This window comes from Dermacentor silvarum, chromosome 2, assembly GCF_013339745.2.
Source record: "Dermacentor silvarum isolate Dsil-2018 chromosome 2, BIME_Dsil_1.4, whole genome shotgun sequence".
NCBI classification, from domain to species: Eukaryota; Metazoa; Arthropoda; class Arachnida; order Ixodida; family Ixodidae; genus Dermacentor; species Dermacentor silvarum.
This window is the reverse complement of record NC_051155.1, coordinates 229,883,759-229,899,014: the sequence shown is the minus strand read 5'-3', so window position 1 is coordinate 229,899,014 and position 15,256 is coordinate 229,883,759. Positions and strand designations below refer to the sequence as shown.

The 15,256-nt window shown below is 44.0% G+C and overlaps 1 protein-coding gene across 2 annotated transcripts; it reads right to left on the bottom strand.

Moving 5' to 3' along the window:
- Positions 1–67: 67 nt before the first annotated feature.
- On the bottom strand, positions 68–10,071 carry LOC119442832 (RNA-binding protein 8A). Of its 2 annotated transcripts, none has more exons than XM_049662416.1 (6): positions 9,916–10,071; positions 6,430–6,489; positions 6,269–6,346; positions 5,814–5,950; positions 3,337–3,474; positions 68–175 (listed from the first exon to the last, which is right to left on the bottom strand). In XM_049662416.1, the coding sequence occupies exons 1-5, from the start codon at positions 9,977–9,979 to the stop codon at positions 3,343–3,345; spliced, it is 471 nt and encodes a 156-aa protein (XP_049518373.1). In that variant the 5' UTR covers positions 9,980–10,071; the 3' UTR covers positions 68–175; positions 3,337–3,342. The 2 variants fall into 2 exon arrangements, with proteins under 2 accessions (XP_049518373.1, XP_037563798.1); XM_037707870.2 differs by having other exon boundaries at positions 68–184; positions 3,347–3,474.
- Between the last annotated feature and the right edge of the window lie 5,185 nt (positions 10,072–15,256).

The window sequence follows — 15,256 nt, the reverse complement described above, 5'->3', positions numbered from 1 at the left end:
GTTGGAGCGGAAATAAATGCCTTCTTGCTACTTGTCTACAATATGCCACAAGAAAGTCAATAATAGATGACAGACAACACAATGTTTTATTACACAAAGAAAAAGAAAAGTGAAATCCTCTTCGGACATGACTCAACGGCGCCTCCTGTCGGACGATCGGTCCCTGCGACGATGGCTTCTTTTTCTGCAACACCATATTGCACTCATAAAATACTGACACACAACAAAAAGATCAGAGGACTACCACAAAGAAAACACCAGTTGTCTGCAACTTTGAAGTTAGGAAAAATATATTCTTTATAGAAGGGCGCAATCTTGTAACGGCTCGGAAGGCAAATCATTCACTTGCCCTTCCACGATTCAGACGAATCACGCGAGGGCAAGCAGAGGGTTCGCTTTCCAAACAATTACAAGATCACACTCCAGTACTAGTGAACAAAAAGATATGATACTTTGGTTTTCAGCGAAAAATTGATTACCTACATTCAAAGCTATCAGCTGCCATTTTTTTTTTTTATATTGTAAAACCGTGTCCATTTTCTAATTTGTTCATTTCATGATGCTTACTGTTGCCTACATTTACAAGTGTGTGAGTGTGTGAGTCTTTTCCTTTCTCCCTCTTCATTTCAACCCTTGCAGCACCTGCAGCAGCATGCCAAGCCTTTCACTTCGCTAACTTCTCCAATTGTTCAACTTTCTCACACTAATACGTGTACATTTTTGCACATAACAGTAAATTCTTAATACTTGAAATTTTTCCAGCACTTCTATCTCAAAAACTTCTTGCGCCGACTTCGGATATCTCGACTTTGGAAATATGTACCAAGAAAGAGGCAACAAGGCCACATCGTCAGCTCGCTAGCCGAGCCGTCGGCACTTTTGAGCAGACACATGAGCCCATGCGCTGCACCCAAAAAAAGCCAGCATGCAAGCCTACAGCGCTTCAGCAAGATCGCGGCTGGATAAGGACGCTTGCTTCATGCTCGCATGGACGGTGAGGTGTAAATGCCGCGTCACTCGCGGGCATCTGCTAAAGGCGTGACAATGGCGCTCTTCTGTAGTTTCATTTCCCGAAGTTACATTTTCTGGAATTCATTGCGATGAAGAAAGTAGCAGCGTGAGCTTTTTGGATGTCTGAAAACGTATTTTTCCAGATCCAAAAGTTGATATGTCTTGTACAGAGAGTTCGCTTCGATTTCCCGATTACGATGAGCCCGCTAAAACTAAAGGTTAAAGAGTTACAAAATGTGTTATTGTTAATTAGCAACTAATTACCACGTATCACCCATCACCCTGTGGTCACCATTACTGATGGTATATCTCCCAAGGAACTGTCCTTATGCTTCAAAACGGATATTCTTTATAGTGTGGGAACGCTGACGTGAATAGTGGATAGGTGCCAACCATGGACAAAGAAGAGGACGGACGCGCGAGCAGTGGTGCGAGAGATGCGCGAGCTGCGGCTGGGCGCCCTTGGGCACGGCCGGCCGAGGCTGGAGCCTGCCGCTGTGGACCGTGGGACCAAGCCGTTTTCCCACAATAGAAACACCTGGTATATGAAGTTTGCAAGCAGCAGCTTATTTCCACCACTCCAGTTCTGTTCAGCCATTTACAAATGTTAAAGTAATGTACAAGAAAGTGAGTCAGTAAACGCAGCAGAGTTGTACTTTTTACCATTCACTATGGTGCAAAATTCAGGGTGGTAGGACGCAAGTGAGGACACTAACCGATTATATAATGTATGCCCTATGACCCCTATCTTGGCCATGAAACATTTACTGATCTCAACATAATACAAGACAATGTTAGAAATTTGAAAGCGTTAAATTTTTAGACAGAGAATTTGTTATACACCCACTCAAAAGAGGATGAAAATTTTGTTCTTGCACAGGAAGCCTTTTTGAGACGAAACAAAGACAACAATGTAATGGCAATTGTGGATTTCATTACCAGCATAGCAAACACAAGATCTTACAATATAAGTCATAATGAGAGGGCAAGACATGACAATAGACCGATTTTACAACTTTCACTACGCTGCCACAAAACGTGCTGGTAGCAGTTGCTCTTAGTGGGCTGAAGGGCAACTACTGGTGAGAAGCACAGTAGCACATTGTGCCATGATGAACCCACTTTGCCCTCAATATCAAAAGGTACGTAGGTGAGGAAAAACACATTCTACAATAGAAGTGGGGTTAAGGAGGCGCGTTCCTAAACTTCCCTAAAATTAATTGGGAAAATCCATAATGGCATTCTCCTTGGAATTCCTCTCAATGTTCCGTTGAGCCCAAGTACAGTGGCAAAGCTGTAAAGGACTACTGTCATGAGACAGTTTTAGTTTAGCGTGGTTACCGGAATAGCGGGCGTACTGGAATAGCGGGATCGAAATGCGCATGCACAGAACCCCGCTAAACGACCCATACCGTTTTACCGTGCGCACGCTATTTCTCAGAGTTAACGTTACCGTGTTTACGTAGTGTACGTAAAACATGGCGGCGGTCCCGGTCGCCCACTTCGAACTGAATTTGCCGTTGTTTTTGTAGAATTCACTTCGATCGTAGCAAATGACTGCGTAAATGGGTTTTGCTTAGTCTCATGCCGCTTCGCCGAGAGAGTGTTATGGCTAATCTTGAGGAATTTTTCGAGACCGCTTCTCGTTTCGAACGCGCCTAAGCCTAACGAGAGAAATTTTCTCCGAGATGCGAGCGCCACCTGTCGGTAAAGTTGGGAGATAGGCGCGACGATGGGATATGGCCTCTGAGATGGGAACATTTCGGAGGCTATGGTAGACAGCTTGTACTGCTTGTCTGTTTCGCTGCAGATTGGCGGACATGGGAAGTAAAAATACAATGCGCTCCTGGCTTCCATTGCGCTGGCTCTTGCACTTTCCGGACGCACACACACATAGACTTAGGTGCCCTATGTATGCGAAATTCAAAGCGTAATGGAATAGCGTCCCGCACGTAAACTATGCTATCACACTGTACTAAAACTCTCTTTCTGCAAAGTTCGTTTGCGGAACGGTAACGCTATTTCCCTTAACCCCGCTATTACGCTAACGTTAAACTAAAACTGTCTATTATGGCGCTGGCAAAGATGCTGCACATGCACTCAATCTATTAGAAGTGATACTTCAATAAAAATGGGACATTTATTTTATTCCATGGTGAGAGGAAAAAACATCAGATGCTAAAACGTCACCCTTGATAAATGCTAGTGCAGTTAAAAATTGAAGGAAAAGTTTGAGAAAGTTCGATTGAACACCTGACTAAGAGCAACAGGGTACTGAGGCGCTGAGCATTACGAAACAATGAATCTTCAGGGCAAAATCAAGACAATTGCTTACTTTTTTGTGGGCCCTTTCACAAAGCACCAATCCACATTGATCACCTGGTCCAAGATTTTTGCCCCATTCAGAGCGTCTATGGCTGCTTGGGCCTCCTTGAACGTCTCATACTCCACTAGGGCATAACCCTAAGTCAAAATAAGAACAAGACAGAGCTTTTTTTTTTTTCTTTTTTCTAAAAAGGCAGGACTGTAACAGGACCGTGGGACTATTACAATTAAAACATCTTGAGAGTACAACAATGCTACAAAGGAAACACAATTATAGGTTTTTCAGAACAAAAGCTTCACAGTAGAAAAATCCATCCTGTTCCAAAAATCAAAACAGGAACCAACACCTTTCTGGGGTGGTCGCTCTACCATCTTAGTTAACAGCTAAGAGATTGTAGAGCGAACCCAGACTGAGAACTCAAAGCACAGGGGCACTGACTATGGCAGATAAGCTCTGGAGAAATCTGCGAGATTGCACAAAACAATTAAATTCCAGGGTTTAACGTGCCAGAACCATAAGTTAATGAGGCCCAGCATAGTGATAATGAAGGACTCCAGACTAATTTTGACCACCTGGGGCTCTTTAACATGCGCCAAAATGTAAAGGCAACGAAAGACGTCCAGCAGGAGGTGCTTAAATCAGCCTCAGTTGATCATCCAGACACATTACATCAAGCGAGCAACGCAAGCTCGGACTCGAATATGTGGCCACGCTTGCCGCCGCGGACACGGACCTCAGAATGTTAGAACAAATGACAGTCCACCAAGACATCCCTACCGGACTCTGCCAACAAGGCCATGCTACGGCAGATCATTGACGCCATGAAGTTGCTGCTCTCTGGTTTAAGTACGCCAGTGGTACGGAGAGGTGTGAAAATAATGCATGCTATAGAAGACGTCCTGGCTACACTGCAGTAGCATCGATCCCTACCCGTGAAGACGCATTTACTATGAAGCGTAAACATACACATTGCACAGAAACAGTACGCTTTGCAGCTCTCATCATGAACTTCACCATACAATCCTCCTTCCTCTTGACATCCTATCTCTGTCACTCCCCCAAACCCCTTCACCAGCACGGAGTAGCAGGCCAGAGGAATCTCGCTCACACTCTACCTTTCCACCATTAAAGTTCCTCTCTCTCTTAAATCTAAGTGCACGAGTGTTTCTGCATTTCACCTCTACTGAAATTGAACTCATCACCTCGAGCTTAGCAGCGCAACACCATAGCCACTAAGCTACCTCGAGAGGTCGTGAAACAAGAAGCTCCATGCTACACTCAAGTGGCCGACAGTTTTCCTGTTTACAGAACTCTATCCACCTTGGAGATTTCCGCAGAACTGCTCTGCCAAGTAAAACATTTCAATTCAAGCATGTCATACTGTGTCAACGCAGAAAAACTTGGGCACAATGTTTCCTGCAATGTTCCCAATGCCACGAAATCAGGCACTCTCCGCAAGGTGTTAACTCTATAATAATGCTCCTAGGCAAATGGCCCAGTTTATATTTCATCCTAATTCCTTTAGCTTCCATTAAGCTGTCGAGGTGTCTGTCCCAATGAAGCTTATCATCGTTACCATAATTGTGTGAACTAGAGGTGCACCCACTACCCCACACCATGCAAGTATAAGGCCTCGTTGATGCGGAAGTCATCTGTGCCATTATATCATGGACAACCAAAAAAGAAATGCAATGTGCTGTGGAAACAACAGAGCCACACTCAAGCAGAATCAGTGCATGTTTTGTTAGTGCAGACTGACTGAACTGCTCAAATGTTCAGCTGAGGCCAAATTAATTTAGCCCAGTTATTTAGCAAACTGCAGCATTATTACAGCATCTGCAAATGTCACTTATATTTCAGCACAAATAATTGCACATGAGCACCCCTGTAAAAATTTGCATTAGGTGGAGAAATGCATATGAAGACTGGTGATCAGCACGCGCAACTCGAGTGAGCTGGAGCTCTTAGTGGTGGCTGGCAGTGATAAGGAATTTCTTGCGTGGCGAATGGTCAGTTTCCGGTGAGGTGAGTTTCTAACAACAGCACAACAGTGATAAAGCAGAGCAGCAGCCTCCATCACTGGTTGCCCATTTTCTTCTAGAAAATGGGCCAGAAGCTCTCTTCCTTGGTGGAATCCCATGCCACTTGCCTATTCTGACCAACAAATAAATTTACTCAACAGGGGAACAGCACGATGTAGATAAATTTACATCTGTGAAAAGCCCACTTTGCCACAGGGGGAAGCTCTATGTACTATTAATTAGAGCTTTTAATTCCATAAATTTTCTCCTTAACTAGGAGAAAAGAAAAGCTGGAACCATAATAACAGGCGTCGCAAGCTTGTACAGTAAGTTGCATCAGGATTTACCTTAAGTCACAAACCACACCAATACAATTTTCACACAAACCGTGTCGAACATATACTAGTACCGTGAACTTAATTTATTAGGCTAAATGCATAAGGAAAGCATCTTACCTTGAGGAACCCTGTCCTGCGATCAAGGTTAAGGTGCAGGTTCTTAATTTCTCCATACTCGGCGAACTTCTCATATATGTCATCTTCCTGTGCTTCTTCATGCACGCCAGTTACGAACAAAATCCAGCCTTCAACCGCTGCAATGTTTAAAAAATATAGACACCACCTCCACTTTCAGTCATAATCAAAAAGGTTCAGTGCCAAATATCACAGGAGCTACACATGGCAATTTGGGCTAAATTCAGAAGCTTGAAATCATCAGGAGAGAGAAAGCTACATATACAAAGGCACACTGTTTCAGTAAAGGGCATAGCAGGACCTGTTAAACAATTTTTCTCGTATGACCACTGTGTTTTATTTTCTGCAGGCAATATCCTGTACATTGACACTACATTGTTACAAGTAGGTGCTCCTTGTACATTTTCAAACGTCAAAGTCTAAAGACCAGTACTTACACCTTTGTGGGCCCGGTTCATCATTACCATCAGTATCCATGGCTTCATACTCGTGGATCTCCTCTCTGGCAGTTCCTTCTGCAAGAAAATGTAGATGAAACCTGTTCAGCAGAAGCGTAGCTACAGGCATACAATGTGTGAAATTTTGGAATGCTGCGTACCTGAACCAAAACCTCGACCTTTCCTTTTACGAGCCCGCTCTTTGAGTTTCTGCACGCTCTCTGAAATGATGCATAAAAGACATAACACAGTAAAAAAAAAAAAAAAAAAGAACAACACGTGCTAAACAATACGCAAGTTATGCAAAGAATATAAAATACACAGAACTGGCAAAATTAACTTCTGTATGTGAAAAATTCAGAAGCATTAAATATGACAGATTACCACATACACCAATCTATAAAAACTTGTTAAAACTCACTTGGCACAATAAGAATATGCTTGAGAAATAACACCATACGGAATAACAGTTAAAATGGCAAAATGGAGCTAGCAAGAAGCTTAGGAAACTATTGTCATTCCTCAATATAGTCAGTATTGAACACAACAGCAGATGCTCCTATTCCAACAGCGCTTCTAACATAAAGGGATTTAAATAGAATCCTATTACTGAACGACAAGAGTGTTGAACAAACCAATCGTATATGTGAAGGTACAAACATATACACGAGCACAAAAAACAGTCTCGCTCAGCTACAGAACCAAACAATTATCAGCTTTGTCTATTTGCCAGCTACTAGGTAGGTTCTACGACAGAAGCGATTTGAAGAGACATTTTACTGCTGCAAACAATGAGCACACAAAACTTGTTATGCGAGAAGCACTCCGCAACACGTACAATGACAACGAAGGCACAAACCATAACGAATCTAGGGGCGGACGAAAATTCAAAGTTTTAAATACGAATCACATACTACACAATAACTATTCAGATTTGAAAAGATGCTATTCGGTATTTTCGGATATTCGAAACTAACCAAATATTTCTCAACAACCAATTGTTAAAGTCTGGCTACTGTTTTCCATCTGCTAAACAATGTATTGATAATTATCAGAAGTGTGACAATGACAAAAGTTTTCGAAGTGATGCCAAAATGAAATGGGTAATGCTAACTGTTTTCAGTTTCGCAGCAGAAGCCTACATGACCACCTGCTATGTTTACTTATAGTCTGTCATTTAGTGTTTTTGTCAGTCTAGTTATCCTTTTCCCTTTTACACTACAACCAGCAATGTTTTCCTTGTAACGGGCCCTTTTACATGTGTCTGCGGCATGCAAGTCCCCCCCCCCCCCTTTAGCAGCCTCTCTTTTTCTTTTTTTTCCACTCCTAATCTTTTTTCTGGCAACCATTTATTTAGTGTTTTTGGAATGGTAGTCATGCAGCAGCCATTCTTTCTTGGAAAGCTTGGTTGCAACGAGGCTCCAAGAGGGGCCCATTCACACTTGCGACTAGGCGAGGTCGTGCGACTAATTGCGACTGGCGACCAGAAAACTACTCAAGACGAACGATGTTCCTTAGGGCCCATTCACACTTGCGACTAGGCGAGGTCGCACAACCAATTGCGACTGGCGACCAGAAAACTACTCAAGACGAACGATGTTCACACTAATGGCTCATTCACACCGGCGACTGACAGTGGTCGCGCGACCAAGTTGGTCGCAAAGCGACCATTTTGGGCCAGTCGCTCAGTGCTCGATTTTTCAGTCGCGCGACTGCAGTCGCAGAACAGCTGAACCAATCAGATGCGAAGGAACAGGACGTCCGTATACGCTGACGCTTATTTTACGCGGCGATGACATTTCAAGCAGACGTGAACTGCATATCGTGAGACATTTCGGTTTAGCGACTCATCGGTCGCATTTGTCAGTGTGAACATTAGTCGCCTTCGGTCACTTTTTGGTCGCGCGACCTCCTCAAGTTGCCGGTGTGAATGAGCCTTTACAAATGCGACCGACGAGTCGCTAAACCGAAATGTATCACGATATGCCGTTCACGTCTGCTTGAAATGTCATCGCCGCGTAAAATAAGCGTCAGCGTATACGGACGTCCTGTTCCTTCGCATCTGATTGGTTCAGCTCTGTTCTGCGACTGCGGTCGCGCGACTGAAAAATCGAGCAGTGGGCGACTGGCCCGAAATGGTCGCATTTCGAGAAAAGCGACCATTTGCGACTACTTGCGACCAACTTGGTCGCGCGACCTCGCCTAGTCGCAAGTGTGAATGGGCCTTTACAAATGCGACCGACGAGTCGCTAAACCTAAATGTATCACGATATGCCAGTTCACGTCTGCTTGAAATGTCATCGCCACATAAAATAAGCGTCAGCGTATACGGACGTCCTGTTCCTTCGCACCTGATTGGTTCAGCTGTTCTGCGACTGCGGTCCCGCGACTGAAAAATCGAGCAGTGAGCGACTGGCCCAAAATGGGCGTATTTCGAGAAAGGTGACCATTTGCGACTACTTGCGACTGGTCGCTTTGCGAAACTTGGTCGCGCGACCTCGCCTTGTCGCAAGTGTGAATGGGCCCTAATATTGAGAGGCTATTCGTCGAGATTTTGAATAACAATTAGCAATCCTGTGTTTAAAAGTGATCATTTGTCCCTGATAGCTGTCATTTTTGCACTGGTCAGTACAGGTGTGCTACCTATTAATACCGAAATAAATATTCCTGCTGTAAATACATGCGGCTGCGCCTGACTATTCGATACTTATTACTCGTATTCGATTCCCATAAAAAAAAAGATATTCGCCCGCATCTAATAATGTGGCTAGCAAGCAATGGTAGCAAGCACGAAGATGAAATCGCTAAATAAAAGTAAACTAAACCGGTTAAGTTAAAACGTGGCACCGGCGATATTTTCTAAATCTACCGAGAGAAACAACGTTTATTGGAAACGGCAAGTGTAAGAGGAATTTATATCCTCTCCCTTAGATCTACCGAGTCCTACACATTTGCATCTGTACGACACTCTATGCGTTTTTAAAGGGCGCGCGCAAAGCATTCCGCGACGTGATATCCGAGAGCACAATTTTGCGACGGCGCACGCCAGTGAGCTTCTTATTTTTTGAATTTTTATTAAAAACGTATTTTAAAGCTTATTTTGCACTCGACAATCAGGCGTTTGCTTCCTCGGTGTAGTCTAAAGTTATCGCTTGCAAGCAAAACGTCAACAAATGACAGAATGTGATGCGTGTTTGGGCCCATCTATGCGTTCCGGAATTTCATCACAAAAACAGCACAACAAGGCAACCAATTTGTAAGCACAGGAGATGTGAAGCATCAACAAACCCTTGGAATGTTTGTGGTACGGCCAGTAGATCCTGATTAGGCACTACTTGCCGTCAGAGGCATAGAACAAGTCCCAAACTACCGCCACCATTCCTCCATTAATAGCACGGCTAACTAGAAACCCCACAACACCCAACAAAGAATGGCCATCTTTTAATAATACTAAGCAGGCAATAAACAGAACGTCACAATCCCGTCACGAAAATTAAGCCGAGCTGTAAACTGCGACCATCCCAATGCGCGTTCACAAAAGTTGCCCTACCACACAGGCAACGAAGATGATAAACCAATTTATCGTACACAATAAACCGAACTCAACTGTCCAAGCAACTCCTACGCTCAACAAATTCGTTACTCACGATCTCCTTCCTCATCAACTTCGAACTCTTCTGCGCCGCCGTCGAGATCTAAAACGTCCGCCATTTTCACACGAGTGCGAAGCGTGTGAAGTGCGACAGGACGGACTGGAGCTCTGAGCAGCCCTGAGTGACGCCAAGGACTCCGAGATTCGCTAAACGTGAGACGTGCGGGGGAAAAGGGCACCGAGACTTGGCAGCATGGGCGTTAGCGTGCAAACGGTGCGCTGTGTATGGCGCTAGCGGCGGTTGATAGATACTAATAATATTTTGTGGAGTTTCAAAACTTTGCACTTTTTTCCTATGACGAAACATTCTGTACGTAATCTATGATTCATGATTTGCCAGCGCCTTGTTCTTTACTTGTAAGATTTTATTTCCCTTCATCACCTCAGAATCGAGATAGTTCAGCAAACGGGATTTAACTCCATTAGCATAGACTTACCGTGGCTAGTTCTATTAGACAGATATACATTCGCGAGTAAGTAGATGGGAATGAGGTGCCAACGCCTCCTCGTTGACTTAGCATACTGACTGAGTTGATTATATTAACTCTGTGTTCGTAGTGACATGCGACAACACTGCGACATGCGCATGAACACAGTCTTGCATGACATCCCAGATTTCAGCGTTCCCGCTACTTGCATTAAAACAAACGGGACACGCTAAAATGCGTGGGAAAGGCAGAGCACAGAACACCAGGCCAGAGTCCGTCTCATTCGTCTCATTTAGGGTGGCTAGAATTCTAGCCACTCTAGTCTCATTTCACTGAATTTAGAGACAAAGGCGTGACGCTGGTACCAATGAACCGATGTGTATCGATGCCACGGTAAGCCAATATCGCCACAGATATTAAGGCTTGTTTTGGTGTATAGTGTATAGTTTTGCATATTCAACGTTCTGACATATTCAAGCGTTTTATGTGTAACTTGGGCGCAGCGCATTCTTCGCGGACTAGCGGCAGTAGCGGCAAGGCCTTCGTGATTGAGGTCTCAGAGGCCATGTGTACAGTCAAAGTTTTTCGTTACATGCTATGACTGTGAAATATGCATAAAATATCGTTTTTGCCTATTACTTTCTTACTTTATTTACTACCGTGAGCAATCCATCCAACAACGCAGAAACGTTGCTACATTTATTGCCTCAATGGTACCTACGACCTGTTGGTTTTTGTTACTCCGTACTTGATCTCGGAGGCTATGTTTCAAATAGGCCATGTCCAAGCACTTTCGTTGTTACGGTGGTGGGACATGGGTACAGATATTCTAGCATGGGCGCAACGGAAACTATATTAACTCATGGCATATTCGTGGCTGGTAGAAATATCTATTGCTCTGAACACTTTCGCCTCGTCCATTCACAGCGCCACGCTCAAGCCAACGCTCGGTGGCACTCTCTGGCAACGTTTTACATATTTAAAAAAAAAAAAGTATGTATAAACGTTGCTCTCATGTGTTCTGTGGCGCTCCCACCTTCGAGTTGGAAGTGTGACTATGCATGGACAGCGCTGACTGGGAGCAGCTGAGCGTTTGTCTTGGGCAGACCTTTCTCTGCCACCGACAAGGTCGTCACCGGCCCCAACGACCACATCGCAGTATATGGCGGACTTCAGCGGAGCAAAACTATGCCAAAACTCTGCCAGCGAGGACAGCTTTGACACTACCGCACTTTATTTCGGTCCTTTCTGCCTCTCTGGCTCTAATCTCGAGAGGACATCGCATCCATGTCCGCATTGCTGCAAACGGAGTCGGAGCGCGGTAGGAACCAGTCGCCTGGGGAATGTGCCATTCGTTTGAAACGGATAAAACTGTGGCCTCCATGTCCTGGCTGCTGCCCGACGTGCCAAAGCTAGCAATGAAAAGGCCGGGCCAGCCTTACCACTTCGGAAGTGTCTTTCTCGTGACCCGTGAATCGTCTGCAAAACCTGGAATGGCAGCAAGAACACGAACAAAAAGTTTGGCCACCTGTTTTCCAACGCCTGATAGTCAAGTGAACTTCCAATGGTTCACCTTTCCTTATCGCTCTGACGCAGTGAACCCGCATATAGCGAAGGTGCGGCTATAGTGGAAGCGTCCCTCCCACAATTTAGCTCACAGGCGTCCATATATTCTCCTTTTGGCTATAGTAAAGAAAATATTAATACAATTCCACTTGTAAGCAATAACACAGAATTGAGCTAGCTGCTGCCTCAACTGCAAATTAAAGCACTAGTTTACTAAATTATGTCTGCTTAATGTGCACTTTTCACCAATTTAACCGTTTTACCTGAAGCACATGATTACTTACTGAGCTTTAAAATGCCGACCATAGTAATAGCGATTCACAACAGTCCAACTTTCTGGCTTGTTTTGCACAAACTTGCTTCTCAATAGATGGCAGACATTTACAATAGTAATTTACACTCCCGAGTACAAAAACCAGCTCATTAGACACATTTCTTGGCATGTAAGTAGGCAACACGCTTATCTACTATGACAGTGTATATGATGTAGCCAAGATTTTTTCTGGTCCCAAAGACTTAACACAAAGTCCTACTTTATACACTATCTAACGTTTGCACTTCCTCCTTGCCCTCTTCTCTGAGACAGGACTTCTGCTCTTTGGCTTCATTTCATTGATGGTGCACAAATGGCTGCTTGCCTTCTGCATGCCATGCTAAGCCACCTCTGCATTATACTTGCCACACTGTGGACCACAACATATGTCAACCAACAAGACTGGTCTTGCATCAGTAACATAGTGGCTAGTGCGTACAGTGCTGTGACCACTCCACTTACCACTAGGATACTGGGCGTGGCTCTGAAAGGCACCCGCCGGGGTAGCTCAGTCAGCTAAGGCGTTGCGCTGCTGAGCACGAGGTCGCGGGATCGAATCCCGGCCGCGGCGGCCGCATTTCGATGGAGGCGAAATGCAAAAATGCCCGTGTGCTTGCGTTGTAGTGCACGTTAAAGAACCCCAGGTGGTCAAAATTAATCCGGAGCCCTCCACTACGGCGTGCCTCATAATCAGAACTGGTTTTGGCACGTAAAACCCCAGAATGAAGATGAAGGCTCTGAAAGGCTTGCACCAGCACTACAAACCACACATAACAATCAACACTTTTGCCTCTAACCAAGATATAGGGGGAAGACAGACAAGAGGCGAAAGGCTAGGCATGCCAACAGACTTCTCTTCCTGTTCCATTTCCTGGTGGTATGGAAAGTGTTATTGTGCCTACTGCCTAACACTTTCCATACCACCAGGAAATGACCAAAATTTTGCCAAATTTCATAGAAATGCAGGGAGCAGACAGCTACATTAATGAAAGCATTCAAGCAGCCCATATTAAAGGGATAAAATTACACACAATGCCACCAACACTGACAAGCACCACTATTTTTCATGACTACACTCGACAGCTATATTGGTACCAATTCTGGTGAAAAATATAGTAGGTGGTAGAGAAACGGTCAATCTTGTTGATCCCTGAAAATGAGTAGTGTGCTAGTTTTAAAAAGCAAACGAACAAGATGTAGAGAAGAAACCGCCTTCTTCACAGCAAATTGCAACAAGTCTGCTAGGGCAGAAGCGTTCTATTAGGAAAAAAAGTATGTCAGTTATGATTATGCACATCTACTTGTACCATAAATAAGTAATGACACAACTTTGTAACCTGCCTTCTTGCTCCTTGAGGTAGTTGTAGACTTCATAATTACGGTATGAAACCATTTCCTTGAGAGCACCACAAATAACTACAGCCCCTTTTATATGACCCATTCAAAATGTGTACCCCAATTTGCAGAGTAGCTTTATAAGTTTAAGGAAACTATGCACGTCACTGGAAGAAGAGTTGGCAGTCACGTATCACAAACTCGAGTGCACTAGCGACCAGTCAGCAATGTGCGGTTTGAAAGCTATACAATGAGTCTCAGAAAGTTGCCAAATTGGTCTTTCCACTTGTGCGTTTTGCTTGGGTACATGCTCTCCTTTTTTGTCCTGCCAAGTGCTGAATGGACTCTGCTTTCGTCAGTACAGTCATGGTGTGTGTGCACACATCAATGGTGTCTGCCACTACAAGGCTACCACACTGGGTTTGAATGGCGCAAGTAGAGCGCCCCTTTTCAAGTCCAAAACTCTGCTGCACTTGGTGTGCGATTTAAACCACATTGCCAGACTTCGTAACAAATGAAAGCACAGCAACATCACCATGGAGTACTTGTTTTGGTCCGTTGGTCTGACCTTGCTAAAAATCTCATGACTGCTTTGAGAGGAACACCATAGAGGAACAATGGCCACACTATCACCGTGGTCACACAGGCAAATTTAGTTCCACTTAGATCAAGTGCACTTACTACACTGAGTATCACTTTGGTGGCATGCTGCCACACTGGAAAAGAAAGTAGTTTTTGGAATTAATGGTATTGTCAATGACCAAATCAGTAGCCTTAGTATGTGCATCTTATTCTAAACAATGTTTGTAAGATAACACTGCATCTAATTAATAACAGCACTTAGCATAAATTTTCACTGATTGATAGTCACGAGCCAAGATAGTGTTGTAACCAAAGCAAGCAGCGTAAAAAAGGTGGTTTCCATTGCTTATAGAAAGAGCTGCTTAAAGCATTTGAAACTGAGAAAACAGGTTTTGAAATTCATGCAGACTCTGCATTGAAGTATGTATAATTGAACATTGATATAACAGACATGAATATGACAAATTATTGTATATAACGAAGCAAATATTAATTGTCTCTCCCAAATGTTAGCAGACAATATAAATTTAGGGGTGTGCAAATAGGAATTTTGAGACCACACCAAATATGAATTGAATAGTGCCAGAAGCTAATCGGAATAATAGATGTTAACACTGTTATTACTAGGACATGTCCATGTCCTAGTAATAATGGAGAGCTTAAGAATAGGCAGCAAAGAAATAGTAGCGTCGAAGCCACTGCGCTTGCGTAAGACACAAACTGCGTTTGGGTGTTGCGTCGGGCACATTATTTCACTGATTTAGCAGGAGCCCCAAAAGCTTTGTGTCAACAAACATGGCGACGCCATCGAAGCTACAGCTTGAACCGAGCACCAAACTGGGCTTGATTCGTAGTAACGCGTTAAGTTTGGAAGCTAGGAGAAGTGACTGCGGTTATTGCCTTCTCTCAACTAACGGGTGTAATGAAGATGGATTCATTAGACGCCTCTGATTCCGGATTCGATGGTCGATTTCATGGCTCGTAGGCCTAACGTGGATTAGCTTGGCTTGTGAAGGCATGTAAAGTTGGTTACTCAAAATTAAGTGCAACAAATCTCTTGCTGCTAATAGAATAACCTCTAAATTGTAATTAAATGCAAAAACACGAAATTC